Source organism: Lipotes vexillifer, unplaced genomic scaffold (assembly GCF_000442215.2).
Source record: "Lipotes vexillifer unplaced genomic scaffold, Lipotes_vexillifer_v1.1 scaffold889, whole genome shotgun sequence".
In the NCBI taxonomy this organism is placed as follows: domain Eukaryota; kingdom Metazoa; phylum Chordata; class Mammalia; order Artiodactyla; family Lipotidae; genus Lipotes; species Lipotes vexillifer.
In genome coordinates, this window is record NW_006788335.1 from 318,334 (window position 1) to 333,571 (window position 15,238).

At 38.3% G+C, this 15,238-nt stretch overlaps 1 protein-coding gene across 2 annotated transcripts in view; it reads right to left on the reverse strand.

Annotated features, from left to right (window-relative positions):
• RAF1 (Raf-1 proto-oncogene, serine/threonine kinase) overlaps positions 1 to 15,238 on the reverse strand; it is a 72,796-nt gene that overhangs the window by 27,684 nt on the left and 29,874 nt on the right. For both annotated transcript variants that reach the window (XM_007461557.1, XM_007461558.1), the window contains exon 2: positions 1,612 to 1,844. In XM_007461557.1, the coding sequence (XP_007461619.1) occupies positions 1,612 to 1,818 (207 nt within the window). In that variant the 5' untranslated portion in view covers positions 1,819 to 1,844. The remainder of the gene's footprint in view (positions 1 to 1,611; positions 1,845 to 15,238) is intronic.

Consider the following 15,238-nt stretch of genomic DNA (forward strand, 5'->3'; position numbering starts at 1 on the left):
CAACGGGAGAGGCCACAACAGTGAGAGGCCTGCATACCACAAAAAAAATAAATTAATAATAAATAAATAAATAAATGAGAGTGTACTATCTGTTTAGAGGAAATGTCAGTAAAGAAGACATTTCAGGCAAGACTAACAACAGAATGAAGGCCAAGAGCTGGGATAAAGCAAGGGGTGTAAAAAGAACATAAAGCAATAAAATCTGCAACTGGAAAGCCAATTAACAAAGACCCTAAGTGGAACCCTATTACACTACTAGTGGGAATGTAAAATAGTGCACACACTATGGAAAAGAGTATGGAGGTTCCTTAAAAAACGAAAACTAGGGACTTCCCTGGTGGTGCAGTGGTTAAAGAATCCACCTGCCAATGCAGGGGACATGGGTTCGAGCCCTGGTCCAGGAAGATCCCACATGCTGCAGAGCAACTAAGCCCATACACCACAACTACTAAGCTCTAGAGCCCTCGAGCCAGAACTACTGAGCCCGTACACCACAACTACTGAAGCCCGTGTGCCCTAGAGCCCACGCTCAATAGAAGCCAATGCAAAATGACAAGACCACACACTGCAAATGAAGAGTAGCCCTCGCTCACCACAACTAGAAAACAAAAGCCTGCATGCAGCAACAAAGACCCAACATAGCCATAAATAAGTAAATAAATAAATTTATTAAAAACAAAAACAAAACTAAAACTAGAGTTACCATATGATCCAGCAATCCCACTCCTGGGCATCTATACAGAAAAGATGAAAACTCTAATTTGAAAAGATACATGTACCCCAGTTGACAGCAGCACTATTTACAATAGGCAAGACATGGAAACAACCCCAGTGCCCACCAATGGAATATTACTCAGCCATAAAAAAGAAATGAAATACTGCCACTGAAGAATACCATACTGGGATTTCCCTGGTGGTCCTGTGGTTAAGACGCCGAGCTCCCAATGCAAGGGGCCCAGGTTCAATTCCTGGTCAGGGAACTAGACCCCGCATGTCGCACAACTAAAGATCCCGTGTGCCACAACTAAGACCCAGCACAGCCAAATAAATAAATACTTAAAAAAACAAAAAAAAGAATACCATACCAACTGAAGTCAGACAGAAAAAAACAAAAATTATATGATCATCACTTAAATGTGGAATCCAGAAATAATACAGATGAATCTATACACAAAATCAAAATAGGCTCACAGATATAGAAAACAAACTTACTGTTACCAAAGGGGAAAGGTAGGATAAATTAGGAGTACGGAATTAAAAGACACAAACTACTATACATAAAATAGATAAGCAACAAGGATTTACTGTATAACACAAAGAACTGTTCAGTATCTTGTAATAACCTATAATGGAAAAAATCTGAAATTACATATATATATAATATCGGAATCACTTTACACCTGAAACTAACACAATATTGTAAATCAACTATACCTCAATTAAAAACAAAACAAAAACAGGTACAACTACAAAACACTAAAATAAAATTTTAAAATAAAGACTCAAAGTAACAGTGAAGATTTTGCCTGCCTATAAGATGGGCAACATGATCCATAACATTTTCTATAGGGTGATGGACAGCTACATTTTCTGAGAGGAATGTTCACGTACCACTGTTCTTTGCTTGTTTGGCAAAAAAACACGGATAGTGTTGCTTGTCTTAGAAGGGTCCGTAAGTTTGCCATCATCTGATGCCCGACGCTGATAGCCAAACTGCTGAACTATTGTAGGGGAGATGCAGCTGGGGCCATCAAACACAGCATCTTTGAATCCAAAACCATTGCTGATCGTCTTCCAGGCCCCCTGTATGTGCTCCATTGATGCAGCTTACACAATACTTAAACCTGGTAAAAATAAATAAATAAATAGACAAATAATTAGAATTCTTGAACAAAAGTAATTAACTCAACAATACAATATACAGAGTAATTGTGAAAACAGTAGTATGTGGGCTTTCTTGTAGGTGACATCTTCTGCTTAAATAAATTACTCAGAAAACTTCTATTTTAGTATATTTCCATAGAATATTTCATAGACAACTCAAAAATTAACAAAATGGGGATTAGAGATCTAAAGACTCATCAAGGATTATACCACCCGTTAAAAGCCAACCTGGAACTATAAGCCCAGGTCTCTTGACTTTTTATTCTAATATTGGGTGGGCCAAAAGGTTCGTTCGGTTTTTTCCATAAGATGGCTCTAGTAGCACTCAGTTGTCTTTAACTTCATTTGAAACAATTTTGTTAGACTGTATGTGACAGCTGTCATATCAGCGTGCATTTAAAACAAGACATCAGGGGCTTCCCTGGTGGCACAGTGGTTGAGAGTCCGCCTGCCGATGCAGGGGACACAGGTTCGTGCCCCAGTCCGGGAAGATCCCACATGCTGCGGAGCGGCTGGGCCCGTGAGCCATGGCTGCTGAGCCTGCGCGTCCGAAGCCTGTGCTCAGCAACGGGAGAGGCCACAACAGTGAGAGGCCCGCGTATTGCAAAAAATAAATAAATAAAAATAAAACAAGACATCAAAATTGGTGAATTTTTGTGTAGCCATTTTAATATTGAAGATGGAAGGAAAGGAGCAACACTTTCAGCATATTATGCTTTATTATTTCAAAAAAGGTAAAAATGCAACTGAAATGCCAAAAAAAGATTTGTGCAGTAAATGGAGAAGGTGCTGTGACTGATCAGACATGTCAAAAGCGATTTGTGAAGTTTCGTGCTGGAGATTTCTCACTGGACGATGCTCCACAGTCGGGCAGTTGAAGTTGACAGTGATCAAATCGAGACAGTAATTGAGATCAACGTTATACCACGTGGGAAATGGCCGACATACTCACAATATCCAAATCAAGCACTGAAAATGATTTGCGCCAGCTTGGTTATATTCATCGATTTGATGTTTGGGTTCCACATAAGTTGAGCGAACAAAACCTTCTTGACCACATTTCCGCATGCAATTCTCTACTTAAACGTAATGAAAACGTTCCATTTTTGTTGTTGTTTTTTGCGGTACGCGGGCTGCCGTGGCCTCTCCCGCTGCGGAGCACAGGCTCCGGACGCGCAGGCTCATCGGCCATGGCTCACGGGCCCAGCCGCTCCGTGGCACGTGGGATCCTCCCGAACCGGGGCACAAACCCGTGTGCCCTACATCAGCAGGTGGACTCCCAACCACTGCACCACCAGGGAAGCCCAAACGTTCCATTTTTAAAACAAACTGTGACAGGCAATGAAAAGCGGATACTGTACAATAATGCAGAATGGAAGAGATTGTGGGGCAAGCGAAATGAACCACCACCAGCCACACCAAAGGCTGGTCTTCATCCAAAGACGGTGATGTTGTGTATATGGTGGGATTGGAAGGGAGTTCTCTATTATGAGCTCCTTCCGGAAAACCAAACGATTAATTCCAACAAGTACTGCTCCCAATTAGACCAAATGAAACCAGCACTCGACAAAAAGCGCCCAGAATTATTCAACAGAAAACGCATAATCGTCCATCAGGATAACGCAAGACTGCATGTTTCTTTGATGACCAGGCAAAAACTGTTACATCTTGGCTGGGAAGTTCTGATTCATCCGCTGTATTCACCAGACATTGCACCTTCAGATTTCCATTTATTTAGGTCTTTACAAAATTCTCTTAATGGAAAAAATTTCAATTCCCTGAAAGACCGTAAAAGGCACCTGGAACAGTTCTTTGCTCAAAAATATAAAGAGTTTTGGGAAGATGCAATTATGAAGTTGCCTGAAAAATTGGCAGAAGGTAGCGGAACAAAAGGGTGAATATGCCGTTCAATAAAGTTCTTGGTGAAAATGAAAAATACGTCTTTTACTTTTACTTAAAAACCGAAAGCACTTTTTGGTCAACCCAATACTTTTTCAATTCCACTTCTCTCCTTTTGTTACTGCATATTAAGTATGAGCAACTACACTTGAGTATGAGTAACAATTAGTACTATGAGAAATAAAAAAAAAAGTGTAAGCCATAACTTTCTGCCTTTGAAGAAGGAAAAGAAACTAGTATTCTAGGATGTGTGTTAGACACTTAATATATAATCTCATTTAATCTGTGTAAGGACCCCAAAAGATTTTAAATCCCTTCCTCCAACCACCCTTTATTTTTTAAACAAATAAGGCACAGAAAAACCATGCTACTTGCCCAAGAACACCCAGGTGATAGGTAAAATAACCAGATTCTGTATCTGTTTATATTTAAAGTACATGAACTTTCCAACATAACATTCGGAGTTCAGTTTTAGTGCAGAAACAAAGCTTATAAACCAAAGAAAGGAGAAACAGTTACCTAACAAAAAATAATCAAATGTTTTAATCGGACAACAAGAAAACTGCAATGAAAGTCCATAGACAGTCACACAATGACAATAAGTCATACACTCTGCAGTGAGGACGTGCAATGCCCTGACGCTGATTGGGAGTCAGCAACCATGCGTAAGTGAGAGATATTTATTTCCTCCTGTAGAAAACAGTGAGGTTGACAGGGAATCCCATCCTTCTCAAGCCTTACTCCTTCAGAAACTTGTTTTATCTTATTATTAGCATTAGTAGTAATAGTTACCATTTACTAGGTGCCTCCTATTACGAAACAGTATATACTGCATACATCCCACTCATATTACCCAACCTGATCCTTAGAGGATACTCTAGGTAGGAGTTACATCCCCATTTTTATAGTTGAGCTTTAGCGGGCAGAGGAGGGATTCAGAATTGCGCAGCTCTATCTGACTCCAAAGCCCTTAACCTTCTCATATATAACACTAACACTTGAAATCATTTAGTCAGAGCTAAAATGGCCAAGAGTTAATCCAAACGTCTTGTTCTTAACCAGAAGTTTCTGTCTGAATACCCACTATGTACTATGCTCTTTCTCACATCACATGCCTGAAGCAAAAGGGGACAATACATATTAACTATTCTTAGCTGACAGCTAAGAAAACTAGAAAAGTTTAGAGACTTAAGATCACTACCTGGCATTACTCTCACAGTCTTGGCTCAACTTTTTTGGAGGAGAATATGGTAAGAAACTATTAAAGTTTTGAAATGTTCTTAAAGACTGATCTGGTAATTCAATATCACTCTAGGAATTTATCCTACAGAAGTATAAGGCAAGTGTATAAAGATATATGTATAAGCATCTTCATTAGAGCATTGTTCATATCCTTAAAAAACTGGGGAGAACACCAAATACTTAACAATAGGGAATTAAACAAATCATGCTAATTCCCACATGATAAGTAAAGTAGATCTGTAGGTGCAAAGGTGGAAAAAGCTACCCAAGACAAAACAAAAAATGACAAATGTAGTTTGAACCTCTTTCATACTAATCTAGAAAGAGGGAGGGAAATCTAGAATCATAAAGAAGTGAGAGGGGCTTCCCTTGTGGCGCAGTGGTTAGGAATCCACCTGCCAATGCACGGGACATGGGTTTGAGCCCTGGTCCGGGAAGATCCCACATGCCGCGGAGCAACTAAGCCCGTGTGCCACAACTACTGAGCCCGTGTGCCACAACTACTGAAGCCTACACGCCTAGAGCCTGTGCTCCACAACAAGCGAAGCCACCGCAATGAGAAGTCCGTGCACCGCAACGAAGAGTAGCCCCCGCTCGCCGCAACTAGAGAAAAGCCTGCGCGCAGCAATGAAGACCCAACGCAGCCAAAAATTAAAAAATAAGTAAAATAAATACATTTTTTTAAAAAGTAACACAAACCTATTTTTTTTATTTAAAAAATAAAAATAAATAAAGTGAGAAAATATAGAATAATAAAGTACCAATATTTCAGCAAGATGATTAAGGAATTTTAACTTTTTATATATCTATTTACTTTTTGCTTTTTTATTTTACTACTTACTACAAACATCTATAAGCCTATTTTATTTATGCAAGGGGGAGGGGCAGGACAAAATCCTACAGCCTTCAAGTGGCAGGGCCATGATGCACTGCCTCCCATTTCTGGCACCTCTACCCAAGCCCCAACACACTCCTAACTCTAAAAGCTAAACTTCTTTCTGAACATGCCAAGCTTCACACCTCCGCACTTCTGAACTTCCTGTTCCCTTCATCTAGAAGGCGAAAACCTCCAAAAACAAGCAAGTTGGCTTTTTCACATCATTAAGGTCTTCACCTAAAAGATCTCTTTAGAGACACCTTCTCTCTCCACCCTAGTCAGAAGACCCCACTCCCCTACCTCCATCAAATAACCTTTATTTTCTTCATGCCACTTACCACTAATGTTAACTGTCTACAGATTTTGGTCAGTACCTCCTATCCCCTTTCTGCTCCATGCCAAGCTTGCCAGTACCTCCTGCCAATCTTGTTCACTACTGTATCCTTAGCCCTTAATACAGTACCTGGAACACAAGCACTCAAATATCTATTAAATGAATTCAGCTAGGAGCCAGAACAATGCTGCAAAAAATATAATTTTTTAATAGAAAAGACCTGTTAAGAACTAGTAAATGTGAATTAAATCTCCAGTTGGTAGTACACCTTTAAAAAAATACCTATTATTCAGCAAAAGACAAACTGCAATAAATTGCATTCTGTATTTAATTGTGAGGGAAGACTGTATTACAATCTATTGGTTAAAGAACCCACTTACAAGACTTAACTGTAGACTAAATCCAAGATCATAGTTATTTTATGACAAATTCTAAGTTTTGTAGGCACCTGGAAAATAACAGTGCTGGTGCGTAGTAGAGAACATACTACAATAACTGTTAATAAAAACTGATAAAATAAATCCAGCTTAATTCTCAAGTTTTTGATTATCATTCATAATTTTTAATTTTCCATGTCTATATCAAGACAACTTACAGGCTGAGAAGCACACTAAGGCAGTGCCTCCCAACCTTTTTCATTTCACTCGTAGAAAATGATGGATCCTATTCGTAAGGTATGCCTACATAAGCAGACAAGCCCAGAAAGGCGAAGGCCCCTACCAGTTGCCCCAGGGCTGACCTGTTTATCATAGGAAGCTCTAAGGCAAGGTACTCTGTTATCAATTAACAAGAAAGGGTCACATCTAAAAACAAGAAAGAAGCATCTTCTAAAAACCATACAGCAGAACTTCCCTGGTAGCACAGTGGTTAAGAATCCGCCTACCAATGCAGGGGTCACGGGTTTGATCCCTGCTCCAGGAAGACCCCACATGCCACGGACCAACTGGGCCCGTGTGCCACAACTACTGAAGCCCGCGCACCCAGAGCCTGTGCTCCACAACGAGAAGCCACCACAATGAGAAGCACGTGCACCACAACGAAGAGTAGCCCCCGCTCGCCTCAACTAGAGAAAGCCCACACGCAGGAATGAAGACCCAACACAGCCAAAAATAAATAAATAAACAAAAAAATAAAAAGAGCAAACTGTTCATGTTCAGAGCAATTTTTAAAAAAAGATAACTTTGGTAACAAGTTATATGGAATCTAATTTTAAAAGCTCATTTCTGTCCAATGATTAAAAAGTAGTCTTCTTAAAATAACTCTTTTCACATATACAAAACAGTAGCTTTATTATGACAAAAGTTCGCTGATCTTAAACACTTATATGTTTATAGTTATATATGGTGAGACAGCCTGAAAAGTTGTATTCAACAGACTACACATTTACCTTTTACCAGAAAGGACACAGCATATGCATAATTTCACTTATTATGATAGCGAAATTCTATAAATTTAGGAAGTCTACAATTTACTTAACATGAATTCTTCTAGCCTCTAGAATAGGCTAGGATCGACTGGTTTTCAGGCTGCTTCCTGCTGCATTCAGCCCTCCTCTCCTCCAACCACCCCCATTACAGAGCACCTCAGAAATCAAAAAGCCTAGATCCTACTCTACTTTGCTTCCTCCACTACTCTTCCATTAAAGATTTGCCACAATGGGCTTAACCCCAGATTCAGTCTCTGAAAGACACCAGGGGATGGATATCTTATGACAGAAAAAGGGACAACTCATTAATTGCTAGATATCTTAGCTTTCTGTAGTCACCCACTCAACATTTGTCAATCATGAGTAGATCAAAATTTCTCTAAATTTATTTTTTCTAGCACAATTTCTGAAGCTGGCAGGTTCCATAGGTTCACCAAAGTTTGCCTTTTACTGACTTCATGCTTCATTCTGTCACACTGGAGTGTGAAGATACATTCACTTCAGCCATGTAATTCATGATTTTTTACAGTCTAAACTCTTTTTCAAACCTACATCTTTCTATACCAAAATGTCTGTTTTTATTATCATAGTTCACCTCTCATAATCATTCAACCTCATTTATTCTCTACATGAATATTCCTTTTTAGAAAGTTAGAGAATGATACCTTTTCTACATCTAAGTTAAAAAGTGGTTTATAAATTCTAAATAGTACTGAGTTTGGGAGCAAACAAAATAACCAAAATAAAAAGACACATAGCCCTGAATTATGCAGCAAGGGGACTCAAGGAAGAGTCAAAGACCAAACCCCTGAATCTTGAGATACATTTCAGTTGCCTTCTTTGGGCCCTTTTGGTTGGTGCAGTAGTGCTCCACCTTAGAAAGTTTTGCTTTCTGCAGTTTCAGTTACCAGTGGTCAACCATGGTCTGAAAATACTACATGGAAAATTCCAGAATGAACAATTCCTAAGTTTTAAATTGCATTCTTTTCTAAGCTTTTTGATTTCTAAGTCGTGTCATGAAAACTCACACCAACCCGCTCCCTCCTGCCTGGGATGTAAATCACCCCTTTGTCCAGCACATCCACACAGTATACTCTACCTGCCCTTTAGTCATTTAGCAGCCTTCTGGGTTATCAGATGGGCTGTCTCAGTATGGCAGTACATGTGTTTAAGCAGCCCTTATTTTACTTAACAATGGCCCAAAAGTGCAAGAGTAGTGATGCTGGAAATTCGGATATTCTCTTACTGTGCCTAATTTATAAATTAAACTTTATCATAGGTATATATGTATAGGATAAAATAGTACAGAGTTCAGTACTATCTGCAGTTTCAGACATCCACTGGGGGTCTTGGAAAGTATCCCTCACAGATAAGGAGGAACTACCATATAACTAAAATAGCACCCAATATGTTTCGAACAAGGACAGAATAAGTACCTTCTTAATAACCAGCTTCTTCAAGGAAGACTTCAAAAACTCAAGTCTCTTTCTTTCCTAGACTGTAACTCGGAACTTTTTCAAGCTGTAGAGAATGACCCATAAGTGTTCAGAAAATCATTTTGGTGAGTCATGACCAGCTTTCTTAAAAAATAAGGCAGAGCAAAATATATCCACATAGTACAGGTAAGTACTATTTTGAGAAAACTTTAATTCAGGTACACACACATTATAAAACGTATTCCTCAGTGTGGAACACTACTAAGTTTGAAAGCAATTCGTGTAATTCTAAAGCCCAGAATCCCTACCAGAGCTTCCACTGATTTCCCAAATGCATTTATCCACACAAAAGACATCTTCTTGCACTGAATGATAAATTTTTTTAAGGATCCATCTAGTCTTAAATTGTCTTTCTTAGCTCTACCAGTAAACTCTCTCCATGTGTGTGCTAATTCCACCTTACGTTACATTTTAAAATAGTCATTTCTGACGATCCACAACCTATGGGATGCAGCAAAAGCAGTTCTAAGAGGGAAGGTTATAGCAATACAAGCCTACCTCAAGAAACAAGAAGAATTTCAAATAAACAATCTAACCTTACACCTAAAGCAGCTAGAGAAAGAAAAAGAAACAAAACCCAAAGTTAGTAGAAGGAAAGAAATCATGAAGATCAGAGCAGAAATAAATGAAATAGAAACAAAGAAAAGAACAGCAAAGATCAATAAAACTAAAAGCTGGTTCTTTGAGAAGGTAAACAAAATTGAAAAACCATGAGCCAGACTCATCAAGAAAAAGAGGAAGGGCTTCCCTGGTGGCGCAGTGGTTGAGAGTCCGCCTGCCGACGCAGAGGACATGGGTTCATGCCCCAGTCTGGGAAGATCCCACATGCCGCGGAGCGGCTGGGCCCGTGAGCCATGGCCGCTGAGCCTGCGCGTCTGGAGCCTGTGCTCCGCAACGGGAGAGCCACAACAGTGAGAGGCCCGCGTACCAAAAAAAAAAAAAAAAAAGACGGAGAGGACTCAGATCAATAAAATTAGAAATGAAAAAGAAGAAGTTACAACAGACACCACAGAAATACAAAGCATCCTAAGGGACTACTACAAGCAACTCTATGCCAATAAAATGGACAACCTGGAAGAAATGGACAAATTCTTAGAAAGGTATAACCTTCCAAGTCTGAACCAAGAAGAAACAGAAAATATGAAGAGAACCATCACAAGTAATGAAATTGAAACTGTGATTAAAAACCTTCCAACAAACAAAAGTCCAGGACCAGATGGCTTCACAGGTGAACTCTATCAAACACTTACGGAAGAGCTAACACCCATCCTTCTCAAACTCTTCCAAAAAACTGCAGAGGAAGGAACACTCCCAAACTCATTGTATGAGGCCACCATCACCCTGATACCAAAATCAGACAAAGATACTACAAAAAAAGAAAATTACAGACCAATATCACTAATGAATACAGATGCAAAAATCCTCAACAAAATACTAGCAAACAGAATCCAACAACACATTAAAAGGATCATACACCACGATCAAGTGGGATTTATCCCAGGGATGCAAGGATTCTTCAATATATGCAAATCAATCAATGTGATCCACCATATTAACAAATTGAAGAAGAAAACCATATGATCATCTCAATAGATGCAGAAAAAGCTTTTGACAAAATTCAACACCCATTTATGATAAAAACTCTCCAGAAAGTGGGCAAAGAGGGAACCTGCATCAACATGATGAAGGCCATACACGACAAACCCACAGCAAACATCATTCTCAATGGTGAAAAACAGAAAGCATTTCCTCTAAGATCAGGAACAAGACAAGGATGTCCACTCTCACCACTATTATTCAACATAGTTTTGGAAGTTCTAGCCACGGCAATCAGAGAAGAAAAAGAAATAAAAGGAATACACATTGGAAAAGAAAATATAAGACTGTCACTGTTTGCAGATGACATGATACTATACACAGAGAATCCTAAAGATGCCACCAGAAAACTACTAGAGCTAATCAATGAATTTGGCAAAGTTGCAGGATACAAAATTAAAGCACAGAAATCTCTTGCATTCCTATACACTAATGATGAAAAATCTGAAAGAGAAATTAAGGAAACACTCCCATTTACCACTGCAACAAAAATAATAAAATACCTAGGAATAAACCTACCTAGGGAGACAAAAGACCTGTATGCAGAAAACCATAAGACACTGATGAAAGAAATTAAAGATGATACAAACAGATTCAGAGATATACCATGTTCTTGGATTGGAAGAATCAATATTGTGAAAATGACTACACTACCCAAAGCAATCTACAGATTCAATGCAATCCCCATCAAATTACCAATGGCATTTTTTTACAGAACTAGAACAAAAAATCTTAGAATTTGTATGGAGACACAAAAGACCCCAACTAGCCAAAGTAGTCTTGAGGGGAAAAAACGGAGCTGGAGGAATCAGACTCCCTGACTTCAGACTATACTACAAAGCTACAGTAATCAAGACAATATGGTACTGGCACAAAAACAGAAATATAGATCAATGGAACAGGATAGAAAGCCCAGATGTAAACCCACACACCTATGCTCAACTAATCTATGACAAAGGAGGCAAGGATATACAATGGAGAAAAGACAGTCTCTTCAATAAGTGGTGCTGGGAAAACTGGACAGCTACATGTAAAAGAATGAAATCAGAACACGCCCTAACACTATACATAAAAATAAACTCAAAATAGATTTGAGACCTAAATGTAAGACCGGACACTATAAAACTCTTAGAGGAAAACATAGGAAGAACACTCTGACATAAATCACAGCAAGATCTTTTTTGATCCGCCTCCTAGAGTAATGGAAATAAAACCAAAAATAAACAAATGGGACCTAATGAAACTTAAAAGCTTTTGCACAGCAAAGGAAAACATAAACAAGACAAAACAAGACAAAAAGACAACCCTCAGAATGGGAGAAAATATTTGCAAAGAAATCAACAAAGAATTAATCTCCCAAATATATAAACAGCTCATGCAGCTCAATATTAAAAAAAAAAAAACAACCCAATCACAAAATGGGCAGAAGACCTAAATAATTTCTCCAAAGAAGACATACAGATGGTCAAGAAGCACATGAAAAGCTGCTCAACATCACTAATTATTAGAGAAATGCAAATCAAAACTACAATGAGCTATCACCTCACACCTGTTAGAATGGGCATCATCAGAAAATCGACAAACAACGAATGCTGGAGAGGGTGTGGAGAAAAGGGAACCCCCTTGCACTGTCGGTGGGAATGTAAATTGATACAGTCACTATGGAGAACAGTATGGAGGTTCCTTAAAAAACTAAAAATAGAATTACCATATGACCCAGCAATCCCACTACTAGGCATATACCCAGAAAAAGCATAATTCAAAAAGACACATGCACCCCAATGTTCATTGCAGCACTATTTACAATAGCCAGGTCATGGAAACAACCTATATGCCCATCGACAGATGAATAGATAAAGAAGATGTGGTACGTGTATACAATGAACTATTACTCGGCCATAAAAAGGAATGAAATTGGTCATTTGTAGACACGTGGATGAATCTAGAGACTGTCATACAGAGTGAAGTAACTCAGAAAGAGAAAAACAAATATCGTATATTACCACATGCATGTGGAACCTAGAAAAATGGTACAGATGAACCAGTCTGCAGGGCAGAAACTGAGACACAGATGTAGAGAACAAACGTATAGGCACCAAGGGGGGAAAGTGGCGGGGTGGGGGGGTTTGAACTAAGAGATCGGGATTGACATGTATACACTAATATGTATAAAATGGATAACTAATGAGAACCTGCTGTATAAAATAGTAAAATTCAAAAAAAATAAAATAAAAATAAAAGATTAATATAAAAAAATAGTCGTTTCTGCTACTTCATGTGATTCTTCCACTTTTCACATATTTCACTGCCAAGTAGACTCAAAAAACCTCAGTATACTAAGTTTTCATTCTTTCCTAAGGTACCATTAGTTATTCTGTGACTTTATTTATCATTCAAATTTACTGTGAAGATATCTACTTTAATGGATTCACTGACGGTAACCTGAGACCATTCTCTAATGCTGATTCGGTTACATGGTTTACTAACTTCTAAATATGACATTTTTAAGGCACAGAACTTATATACCCAGGGTTCTCACACTATGACATCTCATTTACTAAATTATTTTACCCTATGTAGAAGTTTCAGCATTTCGTTCTCTCTCAAAATAGCCATTCCTCTTTACCTTTTCATTTATCACTTCTTATAATGATCTGTATTGCTGTCAGGTCTTCTGTTTCCTGTTCTTTTCTGCTTTTAAAAGAAAATACCAAATAAGAGTGTGATGTTACATCTATTTCACTGAACTTAATGTAGATTCCACTCCCAATTTAAACCCTTCTCCAAAGTGCACACAACAAAGATTATACTCACTCACAGTCTTGTAACTTTCTTTTTAACCTTCTCTTCTTGATCTTCAGAGATCCAGTCTCTGTATAGCATGAGAACCTTCAAAGGTACAAAGTAGGTTTCTGGAAGTCTTCTTTTGAGGGCAGCCCCTGAGTAGAATTCTATACACCTCTATTGAGGCTTTAGGTCCTCTGTGATGTTCTTCAGGTAAAATTCTCCCCATAAAGCCTCCCTTCTTTGCTCCCTTATTCATAAAGAATTTACCGCTCCCTCCTGTTTTTTATGTTATTCACATGTGTATTAATAGCCCTTCCCACCCTGAACTGTAATTATTTATTTACATGTCTGCCTCCCTACCTAACTATAAGCTCCTTGAGGATAGAGTACACGCATGCCTCTTTGTTCTCCTTTGTTTCCCCAGAACTTAGCAGGACATGTGACTCACAGTAGTTATTCAACCAAGATTTCAAAACCAATGTGATGGTAGTTGCAGAATCCATAATACATTAAATTTATGTAAATTATTAAGGAAAATGGCTATTTTAATATGTAATATAAAATTATAACCACAAGCAAGCATTCATGAAAAACACAAATACTAACAAAAACTAGCTATCTGAACAATAACAATAGTGGTTTGCTGTTTTGACAACTGCCAAAACTCACTAGGAAACAAGATATAGTCACCAAATAATTAATTTCTTAAAATTCTGTACTAACTAAATAGTAAAAATGATAGTAATATTAACTGACAGCTACTGAGTTCTTGACATTTCAGTATGTACAATACTACTGAGTACATACTACAGTATGTATAATAATATTGAATTTTTCACGTATCATCATGTTAGTATCAGTTCTTTAAACATAATAGCTCATTTAAGCCTCCCAAGAACTCTATGAAAGATACTATTATCCTGATTTTGGAGGTGGGAAACTGAAGACCACAAAAGTTAAATAAAATTATCCAAGATTACACAGTAAGCTAGAGAGCCAAGATTACTGACAGAATATCTAAGGTCAAAAGCACTCACAAGTTTTACCAGAGCTTTATCACACCATCATTCTTTATTCTTAAGGCAGATAAGATCAGTGTATTTGTGAGACAGGCTGTTGCTCAGATGAGGTGCCAGATTTCAACCTTGTGGCTGCCTGCTCTAGCTTCCTGCTACTGGCTCTTTCCTTCCACTCTGGTCATTTGTTTTTATTATACTTTTATTTAAGATGATATAATTAAATCTGGGCAGGGGAACAGAGGAGAAAAGTTATCCATAGCCTTATTCATCCTAACAAAACATTTTTTGGATATCATCTTCTAATATTAGAAGCACAATACATGAATATCTGTTCAAAATATACTTCCACCTTTTATTAGCTGTGTGGCCTTTTGCCAAATTGCTTAACTTCCCCCATACCAATTTTCTCACTCAATCTCTCATGCAATAAACATTACTGAGCAACTATTATGTACCAGTCACTGCTTTACTCTAGATGCTTGGGTTAATTCAGTGAATTAGAGACAAAGACCCCTGATCTCAGGAGAAGCATATCTTCCAGTGGAGGACACACAATGAAGTGAATTATATAACATGGTAGTGAATGATAAGTGCTGGGGGAAAGGAGACAAGTTGCAATTTACATAATGAGGTCAGAGTAGGCCTCACTGAGCAGCTAAGAGCTGAGATCACAAGTCA